Genomic DNA, 21,554 nt, shown 5'->3' with positions numbered 1-21,554 from the left:
CAACAGGACAATGACCCAACACACCTCCAGGCTGTGTAAGGGCTATTTGACCAAGAAGGAGAGTGATGGAGTGCTGCATCAGATGACCTGGCCTCCACAATCACCTGACCTCAACCCAATTGAGATGGTTTGGGATGAGTTGGACTGCAGAGTGTAAGGAAAAGCAGCCAACAAGTGCTCAGCATATGTGGGAACTCCTTCAAGACTGTGGTAAAAGCATTCTGGGTGAAGCTGGTTGAGAGAATTCCAAGAGTGTGCAAAGCTGTCATCAAGGTAAAGGGTGGCTACTTTGAAGAATCTCAAATATAATATATATTTAGATTTGTTTAATACTTTTTTTGGTTACTGCATGATTCCATATGTGTTATTTCATAGTTTTGATGTCCTCACTACAGTAAACAGGTGCGTCTATAGATATATAAGACTCAAACACAAGGGACTCTTGACAGGACTTGAACTCAGTTAACTTCTCTCTCTCTCTCCCATTTCTCTCTCCATCTCTCTCTCCATCTCTTTCCATCTCTCTCTCTCCATCTCTCTCTCTCCATCTCTCTCTCCATCTCTCTCTCCATCTTGCTCTCTCTCCATCTCTCCATCACTCTCTCCCATCTCTCTCTCTCTCTCTCCATCTCTCTCTCCATCTCTCCATCTCTCTCTCCATCTCTCCATCACTCTCTCCATCTCTCTCTCTCCATCTCTCTCTCCCATCTCTCTCTCCTCTCTCTCCCATCTCTCTCTCCATCTCTCTCTCCCATCTCTCTCTCCATCTCTCAATCTCTCTCTCTCCATCTCTCTCTCTCCATCTATCTCTCCATCTCTCCATATCTCTCTCTCCCATCTCTCTCTCCCATCTCTCTATCCCATCTCTCTCTCCCATCTCTCTCCCATCTCTCTCTCTCCATCTCTCCATATCTCTCTCTCCCTCCATCTCTCTCTCCCATCTCTCTCTCTCATCTCTCTCTCTCTCCATCTCTCTCTCCATCTCTCTCTCCATCTCTCTCTCCCATCTCTCCATCTCTCTCTCCCATCTCTCCATCTCTCTCTCCATCTCTCCATATCTCTCTCTCTCCCTCCATCTCTCTCTCTCCATCTCTCTCCATCTCTCTCTCATCTCTCTCTCCCATCTCTCTCTCCCACCTCTCTCCCCATCTCTCCCTCCATCTCTCTCTCCCTCCATCTCTCTCTCCATCTCTCTCTCCCATCTCTCTCCATCTCTCAATCTCTCTCCATCTCTCCATCTCTCTCTCCCATCTCTCTCTCTCTCTCCATCTCTCTCTCCCATCTCTCTTTCTCCCATCTCTCCCATTTCTCTCTTCATCTCTCTCTCTCACATCTCTCTCTCCATCTCTCTCTCCATCTCTCTCTCCATCTCTCTCCCCATCTCTCTATCTCTCTCTCCATTTCTCTCCATCTATCTCTCCATCTCTCTCTCTCCCATCTCTCTCTCCGGTCTCCAGTCCACAGGGATCTGAAGCCTCGTAACATCCTGTTGTCTCAGCCAGGGCCCCTGGGGCGGGTGAGAGCGCTGATATCAGACTTTGGCCTGTGTAAAAAGATCCCTGAGGGAAGGACTAGTTTCTCTCTCCGCTCGGGGATACCGGGGACAGAGGGGTGGATCGCCCCGGAAGTACTGCTGGACACACCGGGAAACAACCCGGTGAGAGATACACACACACACACACACACACACACACACACACACACACACACACACACACACACACACACACACACACACACACACACACACACACAGTGTGTAAATAATATAAGGTTTTGATATCTTTCCATCCTCTGTGACCTGAAATACTTCAGTTCAGTTTGTTCTACTGGGTTGTACTACTACTATAATACTACTACTACTATAATACTACACCTCCCTCTCTCTAGTGTGTTCTACTACTACTATACTACTACTACTACTACTATAGTACTACTACTACTATAATACTACACCTCCCTCTCTCTAGTGTGTTATAATACTACTACTACTATAATACTACTCCTACTATAATACTACTACTACTATAATACTACTACTACTACTACTACTACTACTACTACTATAATACTACTACTACTATAATACTACTCTTCCCTCTCTCTAGTGTGTTCTACTACTACTATAATACTACTCCTACTATAATACTACTACTATAATACTACTACTACTATAATACTACTTATACTATAATACTACTACTTCTATAATACTACTACTACTATAATAATACTACTACTACTACTATAATACAACTCCTCCCTCTCTCTAGTGTGTTCTACTACAACTATAATACTACTACTACTATAATACTACTACTACTATAATTCTACTACTACTATAATACTACTCCTCCCTCTCTCTAGTGTGTTCTACTACAACTATAATACTACTACTACTATAATACTACTCCTCTCTCTCTCTATTGTGTTCTACTACTACTATAATACTACTACTCTCTCTCTAGTGTGTTCTACTACTACTACTATAATACTACTCCTTCCTCTCTCTAGTGTGTTCTACTACTATAATACTACTCCTGGACTATAATACTACTACTACTATAATATTCCTCCTCCCTCTCTCTAGTGTGTTCTACTACTACTATAATACTACTCCTTCCTCTCTCTAGTGTGTTCTACTACTACTATAATACTACTCCTACTATAATACTACTCCTACTATAATACTACTACTACTATAATACTACTCTCTAGTGTGTTCTACTACTACTATAATACTACTACTACTATAATACTACTCCTTCCTCTCTCTAGTGTGTTCTACTACTATTATAATACTACTACTACTATAATACTACTACTACTATAATACTACTCCTTCTTCTCTCTAGTGTGTTCTACTACTACTATAATACTACTCCTTCCTCTCTCTAGTGTGTTTTACTACTACTATAATACTACTCCTCCCTCTAGTGTGTTCTACTACTACTATAATACTACTACTACTATAATACTACTCCTTCCTCTCTCTAGTGTGTTCTACTACTACTATAATACTACTCCTTCCTCTCTCTAGTGTGTTTTACTACTATAATACTACTACTACTACTACAATAATACTACTCCTCCTCTCTCTCTAGTGTGTTCTACTACTACTATAATACTACTACTACTATGATACTACTCCTCCCTCTCTCTAGTGTGTTCTACTCCTACTATAATACTACTTCCTGTGTTGTAGTATAATAGTGTTGTTTCTCTCCAGACCCGTTGTGACCAGGCTGTGGACGTGTTCTCAGCTGGCTGTGTTTTCTACTATGTGGTCAGTAAAGGGCAGCACCCGTTTGGCCACACGCTACGACGCCAAGCTAACATCCTGACCGGGGAGTACTTCCTCACTCACTTCCTGGAAGACGTGCACGGTGGGTGTGTCGTCTTTCGTTTAGAGACTCTTGAGGTTTTCTGTGATTCTGATTGAGAGCTGGGTAGGGGCGGGGTGAGGTGAGGTTCTAATTGGCTGTGCTGTGTGTCCGTCAGATGACGTCATAGCGCGGGACCTGATAGAGCGAATGATCAGCAGTGATCCGGAGTCCCGCCCCTCCACTTCCTCTATTCTTAAACACCCGTTCTTCTGGAGCCCTGATAAACAACTGCAGTTCTTCCAGGTACCTCCCCTACCTCTACCTCTCTACCTCTACCTATACTTCTACCCCTACCCCTACCTCTATCCCTACCTCTACCCCTACCTCTACCTCTCTACCTCTACCTCTCTACCTCTACTTCTACCCCGACCCCTACCTCTACCTCTACCCCTACCTCTACCTCTACCCCTACCTCTACTCCTACCTCTACCCCTACCTCTACCCCTACACCTACCTCTACCTCTACCCCCTACCTCTACCCCCTACCTCTACCCCTACCGCTACCCCTCTACCTCTACCTCCCTACCTCTACCTCTACCCCTACCTCTACCTCCCTACCCCTACCGCTACCCCTCTACCTCTACCCCTACCTCTATACCTCTACCTATACTTCTACCCCCTACCCCCTACCTCTATCCCTACCTCTACCCCTACCTCTACCTCTCTACCTCTACCTCTCTACCTCTACCTCTACCCCGACCCCCTACCTCTACCTCTACCTCTCTACCTCTACCCCCTACCTCTACTCCTACCTCTACCCCTACCTCTACCCCCTACACCTACCTCTACCTCTACCCCCCTACCTCTACCCCCTACCTCTACCCCCTACCGCTCACCCTCTACCTCTACCCTCCCTACCTCTACCCCCTACCTCTACCTCCCCTACCCCCTACCGCACCCCCTCTACCTCTACCCCCTACCTCTATACCCTCTATACCTCTACCCCCTCTACCTCTACCCCCCTACCCCCCTACCCCCCCTACCTCTCTACCCTCTACCTCTACCCCTCTACCCCTCTACCTCTCTACCTCTCTACCTCTCTACCTCTACCCCTCTACCCCTCTACCCCTCTACCTCTACCCCTCCCTACCGCTACCTCTACCCCTCTACCTCTACCCCCTCTACCTCTCTACCCCTCTACCCCTCTACCTCTACCCCCTCTACCTCTCTACCTCTACCTCCCTCTACCTCTACCTCTCTACCCCTCTCCCCCCTCTACCTCTACCCCTCTACCTCTCTACTTCTCTACCTCTACCTCCCTACCTCTACCCCTACCTCTACCTCTCTACCTCTCTACCTCTACCTCTCTACCTCTCTACCTCTACCTCTACTTCTCTACCTCTACCTCCCTCTACCTCTCAACGCTACCTCTACCTCTCTATCTCTACCTCTCTACCTCTCTACCCCTCTACCTCTACCCCTCTACCTCTACCCCTCTACCCCTCTACCTCTACCCCTCTACTCCTCTACCTCTCTACCTCTCTACCTCTACCTCTACCTCCTTACCTCTACCCCTACCTCTCTACCTCTCTACCTCTATCCCTCTACCTCTCTACCTCTACCTCTATCTCTACCTCTCTACCTCTACCCCTCTACCTCTACCTCCCTACCTCTACCCCTCTACCGCTACCTCTACCCCTCTACCTCTACCTATACCTCTCTACCTCTACCCCTACCCCTCTACCTCTCTACCTCTCGACCCCTCTACCTCTACCTCACTACCTCTACCTCTACCCCTCTACCTCTCCACCTCTACCTCTACCTCTCTACCTCTACCCCTCTACCTCCCTCTACCTCTCTACCTCTACCTCCCTCTACCTCTACCTCTCTACCGCTACCTCTCTACCTCTACCTCTACCGCTACCTCTCTACCTCTACCTCTCTACCTCTCTCCCTCTACCTCTCTACCCCTCTACCTCTACCCCTCTACCTCTACCCCTCTACCTCTGTACCCCTCTACCTCTACCTCCCTACCTCTACCCCTCTACCTCTCTACCTCCCTACCTCTCTACCTCTACCTCTACCTCTCTACCTCTACCTCCCTCTACCACTACACCACTACCTCTACCTCTACCTCTCTACCTCTACCCCTCTACCTCTACCTCCCTACCTCTACCTCTCTACCTCTACCTCTCTACCTCCCTACCTCTACCTGTCGCTCTACCTCTCTCTCTACCTCTACCTCTCTACCCCTCTACCTCTCTACCTCTACCTCCCTACCGCTCTACCTCTCGCTCTACCTCTCTCTCTACCTCTACCTCTCTACCTCTACCTCTCTACCTCTACCTCTACCTCTCTACCTCTACCCCTCTACCTCTACCTCTCTACCTCTACCTCTATCCCACTACCTCTACCCCTACCTCCCTACCTCTACCTCTCTATCTCTCTACCCCTCTACCTCTACCACTCTAACTCTACCTCTCTCTCTACCTCTCTACCTCTCTCTACCTCTCTCTCTACCTCTCTCTCTACCTCTACCTCTCTACCTCCCTTTACCTCTACTTCTCTACCTCTCTCTCTACCTCTCTACCTCTACCTCTATCCCTCTACCTCCCTACCTCTCTAACTCTACCCCTCTACCTCTCTCTCTACCTCTCTCTCTACCTCTACCTCTCTACCTCCCTTTACCTCTACCTCTCTATCTCTCTACCTCTCTACCTCTACCTCTACCCCTCTACCTCTCTAACTCTACCCCTCTACCTCTCTCTCCCTACCTCTACCTCTCTACCTCTACATCTCTACCTCTCTACCCCTCTACCCCTCTACCCCTCTACCCCTCTACCTCTCTACCCCTCTACCTCACTCTCTCTACCTCTCTACCTCTACCTCTACCTCTCTACCTCTCCCTCTCTACCTCACTCTCTCTACCTCTACCTCTCTACCTCTACCTCTCTACCTCTACCTCTCTACCTCTCCCTCTACCTCACTCTCTCTACCCCTCTACCTCTCTTCCTCTACCTCTCTACCTCTACACCTCTACACCTCTACCTCTCTACCTCTACACCTCTACCTCTCTACCTCTACACCTCTACCTCTCTACCTCTACACCTCTACCTCTCTACCTCCCTATGTCTACCTCTACACCTCTTCCTCTACCTCTACCCCTCTACCCCTCTACCTTTACCTCTACCCCTCTACCTCTACCTCTCTACCTCTCTACCTCTCTACCTCCCTACCTCTCTACCCCTCTACCACTACCTCTCTACCTCTCACTTCTCAATACCCAATCAGACTACTAGTAGGGTATTCAGACCCCCCCCCTCACTTCTCAATACCCAATCAGACTACTATTAGTCTGATTGGGTACCCCTCTACCTCTCTACCTCTACCTCGCTCTCTACCTTTACCTCTGTGTCTGAATACCCTACTAGTAGTCTGATTGGGTATTGAGAAGTGAGGGGGGGTCTGAATACCCTACTAGTAGTCTGATTGGGTAATGAGAAGTGAGGGGGTCTGAATACCCTACTAGTAGTCTGATTGGGTATTGAGAAGTGATGGGGGTCTGAATACCCTACTAGTAGTCTGATTGGGTAATGAGAAGTGAGGGGGGGTCTGAATACCCTACTAGTAGTCTGATTGGGTAATGAGAAGTGAGGGGGGGGGGGGCTGAATACCCTACTAGTAGTCTGATTGGGTATTGAGAAGTGAGGGGGGTCTGAATACCCTACTAGTAGTCTGATTGGGTATTGAGAAGTGGGGTTGCTAGGGGGGTAGTTTTAGTTAGTTGTCGTTAAGATGGATTTGGGGTTGCTAGGCGGGTAGTTTTAGTTAGTCGTCGTTAAGACGGATTTGGGGTTGCTGGGGGGTAGTTTTAGTTAGTCGTCGTTAAGACGGATTTGGGGTTGCTAGGGGGGTAGTTTTAGTTAGTCGTCGTTAAGACGGATTTGGGGTTGCTAGGGGGGTAGTTTTAGTTAGTCGTTGTTAAGACGGATTTGGGGTTGCTAGGGGGTAGTTTTAGTTAGTCGTCGTTAAGACGGATTTGGGGTTGCTAGGTGGGTGGTATTAGTTTGTCGTTGTTAAGACGGATTTGGGGTTGCTAGGGGGGGTTCTTTGAAGAGATTTTCAGATGTTTCCTAAGATAGTGTGTCCTTACCTTCTGTTTCCTTTCCTTCTTTGTTTCCTTTCCTTCTTTCCTTCTTTGTTTCTTTTCCTTCTTTCCTTCTTTCTTTCCTTTTCTTTCTTTCCTTTCCATCTTTGTTTCCTTTCCTTCTTTCCTTTATTTCCTTTCCTTTCCTTCTTTGTTTCCTTTCTTTCTTTTTCTTTTCCTTCTTTCCTTCTTTCTTTCCTTCTTTCTTTCCTTTCCTTCCTTCTTTCCACCTTATATTTGAGTGGATGACCCCATTTACAGTACTATGGTGTTTTAACCGTGTGTGTGTGTGTGTGTGTGTGTGTGTGTGTGTGTGTGTGTGTGTGTGTGTGTGTGTGTGTGTGTGTGTGTGTGTTAGGATGTGAGCGACCGTATAGAGAAGGAAGCTACAGACGGCTCCTTGGTGGTCAGACTAGAGACGGCTGGTAGAGCCGTAGTACGAACCAACTGGAGGATGCACATCTCTGTTCCTCTCCAGACAGGTAACACACCTGACAGGTTACACACCTGACAGGTAACACACCTGAAAGGTAACACACCTGACAGGTAACACACCTGACAGAACACACCAGACAGGTAACACACCTGAAAGGTAACACACCTGACAGGTAACACATCAGACAGGTAACACACCTGACAGGTAACACACCTGACAGGTAACACACCTGACAGGTAACACACCAGACAGGTAACACACACCAGACAGGTAACACACACCTGACAGGTAACACACCTGACAGGTAACACACACCAGACAGTTACAGGTAACACACACCAGACAGATAACACACACCAGACAGGTAACACTCATCTCTCTGTCTCTGTGTTTTCTCTCCAGACCTGAGGAAGTTCAGGACGTATAAAGGGAACTCAGTCAGAGACCTGCTCCGAGCCATGAGAAATAAGGTATATCTGTTATATATTTATATATACAGTGTATTCAGACCCCTTGACTTTTTCCACATTTTGTTACTTTACGGACTTATTCTAAAATAGATTAAATAAGAAAAAAATCCTCATCAATCTACACACAATACCCAATAATGACAACGAGAAAACACGTTTTTATATATTTTTGCAAATGTATAGAAAAAAAAAAAAAAAACGTATTTACATTATGAAGGTGTTCTTAATGTTTTGTACGCTCAGTGTAAACAGGAGACATGAGGAATAAGGGAAACGTGCTGCTTTTTCCTGTCTCTCTCTCTCTCTTCCTCTCTCTTCCTCTCTCTCTTCCTGTCTCTCTTCCTGTCTCTCTTCCTGTCTCTCTCTCTCTCTCTCTCTCTCTTCCTGTCTCTCTTCCTCTCTCTCTCTCTCTCTCTCTTCCTGTCTCTCTCTCTCTTCCTGTCTCTCTCGCTCTCTCTTCCTCTCTCTCTTCCTGTCTCTCTTCCTGTCTCTCTTCCTGTCTCTCTCTCTCTCTCTCTCTTCCTGTCTCTCTTCCTCTCTCTCTCTCTCTCTTCCTGTCTCTCTCTCTCTTCCTGTCTCTCTCGCTCTCTCTTCCTGTCTCTCTCGCTCTCTTCCTGTCTCTCGCTCTCTCTTCCTGTCTCTCTCTCTCTCTCTTCCTGTCTCTCTCTCTCTCTGTCTCTCTCTCTCTCTTCCTGTCTCTCTCTCTCTCTTCCTGTCTCTCTCTCTGTCTTCCTGTCTCTCTCTCTGTCTTCCTGTCTCTCTCTCTTCCTATCTCTCCTTCTGTCTTCATCTCCTGTTCACACTGGAGACATGAGGAATAAGGGAAACATGCTGCTCTTTTACAGCTGTTCCAACAATGTGTTGTAGTTAGTAGTGGTGAATGATGAAATGGTTGGAGGATAGTGTTGAACTTCCTGTCTCTCCCTCTCTCTCTTCCTGTCTCTTTCTCTCTCTCCCTCTCTCTTCCTGTCTCTCCCTCTCTTCCTGTCGCTCCCTCTCTGTCTCTCTCTCTCTTCCTGTCTCTCTCTCTCTCTTCCTGTCTCTCCATCTCTCTCTCTGTCTCTCTCTCTCTTCCTGTCTCTCTCTCTCTTCCTGTCTCTCTTCCTGTCTCTCTTCCTGTCTCTCTCTCTGTCTCTCTCTCTTCCTGTCTCTCTCTCTCTCTCTCTTCCTGTCTCTCTCTCTCTCTCTCTCTCTCTCTCTCTCTCTCTCTCTCTCTTCCTGTCTCTCTCTCTCTCTTCCTGTCTCTCTCTCTCTCTTCCTGTCTCTTCCTGTCTCTCTCTCTCTCTTCCTGTCTCTCTCTCTCTCTTCCTGTCTCTCTCTCTCTTCCTGTCCCTCTCTCTCTCTCTCTTCCTGTCTCTCTCTCTCTCTTCCTGTCTCTCCCCATCTTCCTGTCTCTTCCTGTCTCTCTCTCTCTCTTCCTGTCTCTCTCTCTGTCTTCCTGTCTCTCTCTCTCTCTCTCTCTGTCTTCCCGTTCTCTGCGTCTGTAGAAGCACCACTACCATGAGTTGCCAGCGGAGGTCCAGGAGACGTTAGGGGAGGTGCCCGAAGGCTTCGTCAGTTACTTCACCTCCCGGTTCCCGCGGTTACTGCTACACACGCACGCCGCGCTCAGCAGCTGTTCACATGAGAGACTTTTCCACCCCTACTACCTTCCCCCCACCGCCAAATAAACACACACACACACACACACACACACACACACACACACACACACACACACACACACACACACACACACACACACACACAGAGGAAAGGTCGCTGGTTCAAATCCCCCCCAGCCGACTAAAGTGTAAGTTGCTCTGGATAAGAGCGTCTGCTAAATGACTCCAATGTCAAGTGTATAAACACTTTACTGTAGTAGAGCCGGAATGGCTGCTTCATGAATATTCAGAGAGAGAGAGAGACTGTTGAATGGCTGCTTCATGAATATTCAGAAAGAGAGAGAGACTGGTGAATGGCTGCTTCATGAATATTCAGAGAGAAAGAGACACTGAATGGCTGCTTCATGAATATTCAGAGAGACTGATGAATGGCTGCTTCATGAATATTCAGAGAGAGACTGTTGAATGGCTGCTTCATGAATATTCAGAGAGAGACTGTTGAATGACTGCTTCATGAATATTCAGAGAGGGAGAGACTGAATGGCTGCTTCATGAATATTCAGAGAGAGAGAGACTGTTGAATGGCTGCTTCATGAATATTCAGAGAGAGAGACTGTTGAATGGCTGCTTCATGAATATTCACAGAGAGAACTGATGAATGGCTGCTTCATGAATATTCAGAGAGAGAGACTGATGAATGGCTACTTCATGAATATTCAAAAGCGGACTGAATGACTGCCTCATGAATATTCAGAGCCAGAGTGTTTTTTTAACTGCTGTAAATGTTTTACTCGTAACTTACAAGATGAACTGATTTTAACTTTCACCTGGTTTTGATTAGGATAGTCTGATTAGGATAGTTAAATACCCTGCTCTGATAGGATAGTTAAATACCCTGCTCTGATAGGATAGTTAAATACCCTGCTCTGATAGGATAGTTAAATACACTGCTCTGACAGGATAGTTAAATACCCTGCTCTGATAGGATAGTTTAAATACACTGGAGAAGGCTGATGGTCGTAAACGAGGTCGTCGTGGTAACAACCAGAGTACTGTGTGTTTTTCCCGTTTGCTATTTGAAATCGTGTGGTTCTAAAGACGGGGTTGGGCGGAGCAGGTCACAGGACGACGGAACGACGACACTGACGGATTTCTGCGAAGACTGTTGATGCCGTCGGAGATGCACTTAACTGGACGGTGGTTTTGGGTCCCTGATATATGGAGGGGTCAAATCTGATACCCTATTTCTCTCTATGTAGTGCACTAAGTAGTACAGGGGATAGTAAAGGGGTCCAATCTGATGCCCTATTTCTCTCTATGTAGTGCACTAAGTAGTACAGGGAATAGTAAAGGGGTCCAATCTGATGCCCTATTCTCTCTATGTAGTGCACTAACAGAGGATCCAATCTGATGCCCTATTCTCTCTATGTAGTGCACTAACAGGGGGTCCAATCTGATGCCCTATTCTCTCTATGTAGTGCACTAACAGGGGGTCCAATCTGATGCCCTATTCTCTCTATGTAGTGCACTAACAGGGGGTCCAATCTGATGCCCTATTCTCTCTATGTAGTGCACTAACAGGGGTCCAATCTGATGCCCTATTCTCTCTATGTAGTGCACAAACAGGGGGCCCAATCTGATGCCCTATTCTCTCTATGTAGTGCACAAACAGGGGGCCCAATCTGATGCCCTATTCTCTCTATGTAGTGCACTAACAGGGGGTCCAATCTGATGCCCTATTCTCTCTATGTAGTGCACTAACAGGGGGTCCAATCTGATGCCCTATTCTCTCTATGTAGTGCACAAACAGGGGGCCCAATCTGATGCCCTATTCTCTCTATGTAGTGCACTAACAGGGGTCCAATCTGATGCCCTATTCTCTCTATGTAGTGCACAAACAGGGGGCCCAATCTGATGCCCTATTCTCTCTATGTAGTGCACTAACAGGGGGTCCAATCTGATGCCCTATTCTCTCTATGTAGTGCACTAACAGGGGGTCCAATCTGATGCCCTATTCTCTCTATGTAGTGCACTAACAGGGGGTCCAATCTGATGCCCTATTCTCTCTATGTAGTGCACAAACAGGGGGTCCAATCTGATGCCCTATTCTCTCTATGTAGTGCACAAACAGGGGGCCCAATCTGATGCCCTATTCTCTCTATGTAGTGCACTAAGTAGTACAGGGGATAGTAAGGGGGTCCAATCTGATGCCCTATTCTCTCTATGTAGTGCACTAAGTAGTACAGGGGATAGTAAGGGGGTCCAATCTGATGCCCTATTCTCTCTATGTAGTGCACTAAGTAGTACAGGGGATAGTAAAGGGGTCCAATCTGATGCCCTATTCTCTCTATGTAGTGCACTAAGTAGTACAGGGGATAGTAAGGGGTCCAATCTGATGCCCTATTCTCTCTATGTAGTGCACTAAGTAGTACAGGGGATAGTAAGGGGTGTGCACTATGAAGGGAATAGGGTGGAAACACCAGTGGGATATTTTTTTGACGTTGACTTTTTTTCTTACTGATACATTTGTGGTTTTATACAGTACATTGATGATCTGTATTCCTTTAATTATGAATGAGATTATACATTATGGATTAAATCCCAGACTGCTCTCTGTTTTTTGTTTTTTTTACACAGATTACAGACTTTTTGGAGGGAAAACTTTTTATACTTTTTTTTTAATAATAAAATGAAAAATAAATAAACATGTTTTGAACATCTTGTAGTGAACTAAACCGACCGTTATTGTGTTTTTTTATCAACATGAACGTTTTTGAGTCGAACATCTTGTAGTGAACTAAACCAATGTTCTTTATCATCTTCTTTGTCTTTCTCATAATAAATAAGGAAGTGAACTAAAAAACCCAAAGGTTTCAAAATGAGTTGTTCAAACTACAGACAATCCCTACTGCTGGGGGTTAAACACTATCAGATAAACTACAGACAATCCCTACTGCTGGAGAGAGACCAGACACGATACAATAACTATCTGAATGTGATGAGAGAGACCAGACACGATACAATAACTATCTGAATGTGATGAGAGAGACCAGACACGATACAATAACTATCTGAATGTGATGAGAGAGACCAGACACGATACAATAACTATCTGAATGTGATGAGAGAGACCAGACACGATACAATAACTATCTGAATGTGATGAGAGAGACCAGACACGATACAATAACTATCTGAATGTGATGAGAGAGACCAGACACGATACAATAACTATCTGAATGTGATGAGAGAGACCAGACACAATACAATAACTATCTGAATGTGATGATACAATAACTATTATCTCTAACAGATCGAACTGGTTTTGAGTCAATCCTTCCCTCCATTATCTCTAACAGATCAAACTGGTTTTGAGTCAGTCCTTCCCTCCATTATCTCTAACAGATCAAACTGGTTTTGAGTCAGTCCTTCCCTCCATTATCTCTAACAGATCGAACTGGTTTTGAGTCAGTCCTTCCCTCCATTATCTCTACAGATCAAACTGGTTTTGAGTCAGTCCTTCCCTCCATTATCTCTACAGATCAAACTGGTTTTGAGTCAGTCCTTCCCTCCATTATCTAGTGTGTTGTGTGGTGTAGTTACTAGTTGTTGACAGTAGGTGGGGCTACCTACCTCTTGTCTTCATTTAGATTCATTTAACATTTATTTAACTAGACAAGTCAGAACAAATTCTTATTTACAATGACGTCCTGTCACCCCCCACCATCACCACCTCTCTTTGTAATGTTATCGTACTCCTCTCCTCTCACTGCTCTCTCGCCCTCTCTCTCTGTCTCTCTCTCTGTCTCTCTCTCTGTCTCTCTGTCTCTGTCTATCTCTTTCTCTCTCTCTCTCTCTCTCTCTCTCTCTCTCTGTCTCTCTGTCTCTCTGTCTCTCTCTGTCTGTCTCTCTCTCTCTCTCTCACTGTCTTTCTCTCTCTCTCTCTCTGTCTCTCTCTCTGTCTCTCTCTCTGTCTCTCTCTATCTCTACCCTCTCTCTCTCTCTCTCTCTCTCTCTGTCTCTCTCTCTCTCTCTGTGTAGGTAGCGTGTATAATGTTGTTGTGTAGTTAAACCTTCAGTCCATTCAGCCCCAGCAGGTTAATGTCACGGGGTCAGGGGTCAGGGCTGTGAGAGGAGACAGAAGAGATTATACCGACCAGAGAAAAGAACAACACAACAACATCCACACAAATGAAAGCTTTCCTGTTCCTAATGTGTGTGTGTGTGTTTATACGGGCCAGGGTTCATTAATGTTAAAACAGTCAGATTATTCCAGATTACGACCCTACTGCTCTTTTATCTAATCCAGATTATTATGATTCTGACATAACTACTGTAATCTACACTAATCTGAGAACAATCGCAGGGGCCACCGGTGTTTTAGCGGTGTGTGTGTGTGTCTGTGTGTCTGTGTGTGTGTGTGTGTGATATATTGATGTTTTCAGGTTTTTCTCTGATCCAATTTCCTGTCGTCAAGGCCAAAGGTTGCTAAGCAACTTCACTCCTGTCTACTGTCATAAAGGTTTCATTCTCCCTCCCTCCCTCCCTCCCTCCTTCCCACCTCCCCTCCCTCCCTCCCTCCCTCCCTCCCTCCCTCCCTCCCTCCCTCCCTCCTCTCTGTCTCTGTTTCCCCCTCCCTCTTTCTCTCTGTTTCTCCCGCTCCCTCCTTCTCTCTGTCTCTGTTTCTCCCCCTCCCTCCTTCTCTCTGTCTCTGTTTCTCCTCCCTCCCTCCTTCTCTCTGTCTCTGTTTCTCCTCCCTCCCTCCTTCTCTCTGTCTCTGTTTCTCCTCCCTCCCTCCTTCTCTCTGTTTCTCCTCCCTCCCTCCTCTCTCTCTCTGTTTCTCCTCCCTCCCTCCCTCTCTCTGTTTCTCCTCCCTCCCTCCTTCTCTGTCTCTGTTTCTCCTCCCTCCTTCTCTCTGTTTCTCCTCCCTCCCTCCTTCTCTCTGTCTCTGTTTCTCCTCCCTCCTTCTCTCTGTTTCTCCTCCCTCCCTCCTTCTCTCTGTCTCTGTTTCTCCTCCCTCCTTCTCTCTGTTTCTCCTCCCTCCCTCCTTCTCTCTGTCTCTGTTTCTCCTCCCTCCCTCCTTCTCTGTCTCTGTTTCTCCTCCCTCCCTCCTTCTCTCTGTCTCTGTTTCTCCTCCCTCCCTCCTTCTCTCTGTTTCTCCTCCCTCCTTCTCTGTCTGTGTTTCTCCTCCCTCCCTCCTTCTCTCTGTCTCTGTTTCTCCTCCCTCCTTCTCTCTGTCTCTGTTTCTCCTCCCTCCCTCCTTCTCTCTGTCTCTGTTTCTCCTCCCTCCCTCCTTCTCTCTGTTTCTCCTCCCTCCCTCCTCTCTCTCTCTGTTTCTCCTCCCTCCCTCCCTCTCTCTGTTTCTCCTCCCTCCCTCCTTCTCTGTCTCTGTTTCTCCTCCCTCCTTCTCTCTGTTTCTCCTCCCTCCCTCCTTCTCTCTGTCTCTGTTTCTCCTCCCTCCTTCTCTCTGTTTCTCCTCCCTCCCTCCTTCTCTCTGTCTCTGTTTCTCCTCCCTCCTTCTCTCTGTTTCTCCTCCCTCCCTCCTTCTCTCTGTCTCTGTTTCTCCTCCCTCCCTCCTTCTCTGTCTCTGTTTCTCCTCCCTCCCTCCTTCTCTCTGTCTCTGTTTCTCCTCCCTCCCTCCTTCTCTCTGTTTCTCCTCCCTCCTTCTCTGTCTGTGTTTCTCCTCCCTCCCTCCTTCTCTCTGTCTCTGTTTCTCCTCCCTCCTTCTCTCTGTCTCTGTTTCCCCTCCCTCCCTCTTTCTCTCTGTTTCTCCCCCCTCCCTCCTTCTCTCTGTTTCCCCCCTCCCTCCTCTCTGTCTCTGTTTCCCCCCTCCCTCTTTCTCTCTGTCTCTGTTTCCCCCTCCCTCTTTCTCTCTGTCTCTGTTTCCCCCCTCCCTCCTTCTCTCTGTCTCTGTTTCCCCCTCCCTCCTTCTCTCTGTCTCTGTTTCCCCCTCCCTCTTTCTCTCTGTTTCCCCCTCCCTCTTTCTCTCTGTTTCTCCCCCCTCCCTCCTTCTCTCTGTTTCTCCCACCTCCCTCCCTCTTTCTCTCTGTTTCTCCCCCTTCCCTCCTTCTCTCTGTTTCTAACCCCCCCTTCCTCCTTCTCTCCATCTCTGTCTCCTCTCTCTCTCTCCTCTCAACACTGACTGACTGACTGTCTGTTCAGTCTCACGCTGTAGAGACTTCCTGTCCATTTGAACATGGCTGCTGTCCGAGACTGAAGCTGGTTTCTCACACTGTAGTGACTTCCTGTCCATTTGAACATGGCCGCTGTCCGAGACTGAAGCTGGTTTCTCACGCTGTAGTGACTTCCTGTCCATGTGAACATGGCCGCTGTCCGAGACTGAAGCTGGTTTCTCACTCTAGTGACTTCCTGTCCATTTGAACATGGCCGCTGTCCGAGACTGAAGCTGGTTTCTCACGCTGTAGTGACTTCCTGTCCATTTGAACATGGCCGATGTCTGAGACTGAAGCTGGTTTCTCACGCTGTAGTGACTTCCTGTCCATTTGAACATGGCCGCTGTCCGAGACTGAAGCTGGTTTCTGACATTGTAGTGACTTCCTGTCCATTTGAACATGACCGCTGTCCGAGACTGAAGCTGGTTTCTGACTCTGTAGTGACTTCCTGTCCATTTGAACATGACCGCTGTCCGAGACTGAAGCTGGTTTCTCATGCTGTAATGACTTCCTGTCCATTTGAAAATGGCCGCTGTCCAAGACTGACGCTGGTTTCTGACGCTGTAGTGACTTCCTGTCCATTTGAACATGGCTGCTGTCCGAGACTGACGCTGGTTTCTGCCTCTGTAGTGACTTCCTGTCGATTTGAACATGGCCGCTGTCCGAGACTGAAGCTGGTTTCTCACGCTGTAGTGACTTCCTGTCCATTTGAACATGGCCGCTGTCTGAGACTGAAGCTGGGTCCTCACGCTGTAGTGACTTCCTGTCCATTTGAACATGACTGCTGTCCGAGACTGAAGCTGGTTTCTTCCTCTCTAGTGACTTCCTGTCCACTTGAACATGGCCGCTGTCCGAGACTGAAGCTGCTTTCTCACGCTGTAGTGACTTCCTGTCCATTTGCACATGACCGCTGTCCGAGACTGAAGCTGGTTTCTGACTCTGTAGTGACTTCCTGTCCATTTGAACATGGCCGCTGTCCGAGACTGAAGATGGTTTCTCACGCTGTAGTGACTTCCTGTCCATTTGAACATGGCCGCTGTCCAAGACTGACGCTGGTTTCTGACGCTGTAGTGACTTCCTGTCCATTTGAATATGGCCGCTGTCCGAGACTGAAGCTGGTTTCTCATGCTGTAATGACTTCCTGTCCATTTGAACATGGCCACTGTCCGAGACTGAAGCTGGTTTCTCACAGTGTAGTGACTTCCTGTCCAATTTAACATGGCCGCTGTCCGTGGCTTAAGCTGGGTTCTCACGCTGTAGTGTATTCCTTTCCATATGAACATGGCCGCTGTCCGAGACTGAAGCTGGTTTCAAACGCTGTAGTGACTTCCTGTCCATTTGAACATGGCCGCTGTCCGAGACTGAAGCTGGTTTCTGCCTCTGTAGTGACTTCCTGTCCATTTGAACATGGCAGTTGTCCTAGACTGACGCTGGTTTCTCACGCTGTTGTGACTTCCTGTCCATTTGAAAATGGCTGCTGTCCGAGACTGAAGCTGGTTTCTGCCTCTGTAGTGACTTCCTGTCCATTTGAACATGGCCGCTGTCCGAGACTGAAGCTGGTTTCTGACATTGTAGTGACTTCCTGTCCATTTGAACATGACCGCTGTCCGAGAGTGAAGCTGGTTTCTGACTCTGTAGTGACTTCCTGTCCATTTGAACATGACCGCTGTCCGAGACTGAAGCTGGTTTCTCATGCTGTAATGACTTCCTGTCCATTTGAAAATGGCCGCTGTCCAAGACTGACGCTGGTTTCTGACGCTGTAGTGACTTCCTGTCCATTTGAACATGGCTGCTGTCCGAGACTGACGCTGGTTTCTGCCTCTGTAGTGACTTCCTGTCGATTTGAACATGGCCGCTGTCCGAGACTGAAGCTGGTTTCTCACGCTGTAGTGACTTCCTGTCCATTTGAACATGGCCGCTGTCTGAGACTGAAGCTGGGTACTCACGCTGTAGTGACTTCCTGTCCATTTGAACATGACTGCTGTCCGAGACTGAAGCTGGTTTCTTCCTCTCTAGTGACTTCCTGTCCACTTGAACATGGCCGCTGTCCAAGACTGAAGCTGGTTCCTCACGCTGTAGTGACTTCCTGTCCATTTGAACATGGCCGCTGTCCAAGACTGACGCTGGTTTCTGACGCTGTAGTGACTTCCTGTCCATTTGAATATGGCCGCTGTCCGAGACTGAAGCTGCTTTCTCACGCTGTAGTGACTTCCTGTCCATTTGCACATGACCGCTGTCCGAGACTGAAGCTGGTTTCTGACTCTGTAGTGACTTCCTGTCCATTTGAACATGGCCGCTGTCCGAGACTGAAGATGGTTTCTCACGCTGTAGTGACTTCCTGTCCATTTGAACATGGCCGCTGTCCAAGACTGACGCTGGTTTCTGACGCTGTAGTGACTTCCTGTCCATTTGAATATGGCCGCTGTCCGAGACTGAAGCTGGTTTCTCATGCTGTAATGACTTCCTGTCCATTTGAACATGGCCACTGTCCGAGACTGAAGCTGGTTTCTCACAGTGTAGTGACTTCCTGTCCAATTTAACATGGCCGCTGTCCGTGGCTTAATCTGGGTTCTCACGCTGTAGTGTATTCCTTTCCATATGAACATGGCCGCTGTCCGAGACTGAAGCTGGTTTCAAACGCTGTAGTGACTTCCTGTCCATTTGAACATGGCCGCTGTCCGAGACTGAAGCTGGTTTCTGCCTCTGTAGTGACTTCCTGTCCATTTGAACATGGCAGTTGTCCTAGACTGACGCTGGTTTCTCACGCTGTTGTGACTTCCTGTCCATTTGAACATGGCCGCTGTCCAAGACTGAAGCTGGGTCCTCACGCTGTAGTGACTTCCTGTCCATTTGAACATGACTGCTGTCCGAGACTGAAGCTGGTTTCTTCCTCTCTAGTGACTTCCTGTCCACTTGAACATGGCCGCTGTCCAAGACTGAAGCTGGTTCCTCACGCTGTAGTGACTTCCTGTCCATTTGAACATGGCCGCTGTCCAAGACTGACGCTGGTTTCTGACGCTGTAGTGACTTCCTGTCCATTTGAATATGGCCGCTGTCCGAGACTGAAGCTGCTTTCTCACGCTGTAGTGACTTCCTGTCCATTTGCACATGACCGCTGTCCGAGACTGAAGCTGGTTTCTGACTCTGTAGTGACTTCCTGTCCATTTGAACATGGCCGCTGTCCGAGACTGAAGATGGTTTCTCACGCTGTAGTGACTTCCTGTCCATTTGAACATGGCCGCTGTCCGAGACTGAAGCTGGTTTCTGCCTCTGTAGTGACTTCCTGTCCATTTGAACATGGCAGTTGTCCTAGACTGACGCTGGTTTCTCACGCTGTTGTGACTTCCTGTCCATTTGAAAATGGCTGCTGTCCGAGACTGAAGCTGGTTTCTGCCTCTGTAGTGACTTCCTGTCCATTTGAACATGGCCGCTGTCCAAGACTGAAGCTGGTTCCTCACGCTGTAGTGACTTCCTGTCCATTTGAACATGGCCGCTGTCCAAGACTGACGCTGGTTTCTGACGCTGTAGTGACTTCCTGTCCATTTGAATATGGCCGCTGTCCGAGACTGAAGCTGCTTTCTCACGCTGTAGTGACTTCCTGTCCATTTGCACATGACCGCTGTCCGAGACTGAAGCTGGTTTCTGACTCTGTAGTGACTTCCTGTCCATTTGAACATGGCCGCTGTCTGAGACTGAAGATGGTTTCTCATGCTGTAGTGACTTCCTGTCCATTTCAACATGGCCGCTGTCCAAGACTGACGCTGGTTTCTGACGCTGTAGTGACTTCCTGTCCATTTGAATATGGCCGCTGTCCGAGACTGAAGCTGGTTTCTCATGCTGTAATGAATTCCTGTCCATTTGAACATGGCCACTGTCCGAGACTGAAGCTGGTTTCTCACAGTGTAGTGACTTCCTGTCCAATTTAACATGGCCGCTGTCCGTGGCTTAAGCTGGGTTCTCACGCTGTAGTGTATTCCTTTCCATATGAACATGGCCGCTGTCCGAGACTGAAGCTGGTTTCAAACGCTGTAGTGACTTCCTGTCCATTTGAACATGGCCGCTGTCCGAGACTGAAGCTGGTTTCTGCCTCTGTAGTGACTTCCTGTCCATTTGAACATGGCAGTTGTCCTAGACTGACGCTGGTTTCTCACGCTGTTGTGACTTCCTGTCCATTTGAAAATGGCTGCTGTCCGAGACTGAAGCTGGTTTCTGCCTCTGTAGTGACTTCCTGTCCATTTGAACATGGCCGCTGTCCGAGACTGAAGCTGGTTTCTGACGTTGTAGTGACTTCCTGTCCATTTGAACATGACCGCTGTCCGAGACTGAAGCTGGTTTCTGACGCTGTAGTGACTTCCTGTCCATTTGAACATGGCCGCTGTCCGAGACTGAAGCTGGTTTCTCATGCTGTAGTGACTTCCTGTCCATTTGAAAATGGCCGCTGTCCGAGACTGAAGCTGGTTTCTGACGCTGTAGTGACTTCCTGTCCATTTGAACATGGCCGCTGTCCGAGACTGAAGCTGGTTTCTGCCTCTGTAGTGACTTCCTGTCCATTTGAACATGGCCGCTGTCCGAGACTGAAGCTGGTTTCTCACGCTGTAGTGACTTCCTGTCCATTTGAACATGGCCGCTGTCCGAGACTGAAGCTGGGTCCTCACGCTGTAGTGACTTCCTGTCCATTTGAACATGACTGCTGTCCGAGACTGAAGCTGGTTTCTTCCTCTCTAGTGACTTCCTGTCCACTTGAACATGGCCGCTGTCCAAGACTGAAGCTGGTTCCTCACGCTGTAGTGACTTCCTGTCCATTTGAACATGGCCGCTGTCCGAGACTGAAGCTGGTTTCTGCCGCTGTAGTGACTTCCTGTCCATTTGAACATGGCCGCTGTCCGAGACTGAAGCTGGTTTCTCACGCTGTAGTGACTTCCTGTCCATTTGAAAATGACCGCTGTCCGAGACTGAAGCTGGTTTCTGACTCTGTAGTGACTTCCTGTCCATTTGAACATGGCCGCTGTCCGAGACTGAAGATGGTTTCTCACGCTGTAGTGACTTCCTGTCCATTTCAACATGGCCGCTGTCCAAGACTGATGCTGGTTTCTGAAGCTGTAGTGACTTCCTGTCCATTTGAACATGACCGCTGTACGAGACTGAAGCTGGTTTCTCATGCTGTAATGACTTCCTGTCCATTTGAAAATGGCCGCTGTCCAAGACTGACGCTGGTTTCTGACGCTGTAGTGACTTCCTGTCCATTTGAACATGGCTGCTGTCCGAGACTGACGCTGGTTTCTGCCTCTGTAGTGACTTCCTGTCCATTTGAACATGGCCGCTGTCCGAGACTGAAGCTGGTTTCTCACGCTGTAGTGACTTCCTGTCCATTTGAACATGGCCGCTGTCTGAGACTGAA

General features: G+C 47.9%; 1 protein-coding gene across 2 annotated transcripts in view; it reads left to right on the top strand.

Moving 5' to 3' along the window:
- Positions 1–12,718, top strand: part of LOC106593080 (serine/threonine-protein kinase/endoribonuclease IRE1-like) — a 74,098-nt gene extending 61,380 nt beyond the window's left edge. For both annotated transcript variants that reach the window (XM_045690486.1, XM_045690485.1), the window contains 6 exons: positions 1,458–1,657; positions 3,230–3,386; positions 3,502–3,629; positions 7,832–7,955; positions 8,312–8,379; positions 9,867–12,718. In XM_045690486.1, the coding sequence (XP_045546442.1) occupies positions 1,458–1,657; positions 3,230–3,386; positions 3,502–3,629; positions 7,832–7,955; positions 8,312–8,379; positions 9,867–10,049 (860 nt within the window). In that variant the 3' untranslated portion in view covers positions 10,050–12,718. The remainder of the gene's footprint in view (positions 1–1,457; positions 1,658–3,229; positions 3,387–3,501; positions 3,630–7,831; positions 7,956–8,311; positions 8,380–9,866) is intronic.
- Positions 12,719–21,554: the final 8,836 nt, after the last annotated feature.

Source organism: Salmo salar, chromosome ssa12, assembly GCF_905237065.1.
Source record: "Salmo salar chromosome ssa12, Ssal_v3.1, whole genome shotgun sequence".
Lineage (NCBI taxonomy): Eukaryota > Metazoa > Chordata > Actinopteri > Salmoniformes > Salmonidae > Salmo > Salmo salar.
This window is presented reverse-complemented; position numbering and strand designations above follow the sequence as displayed.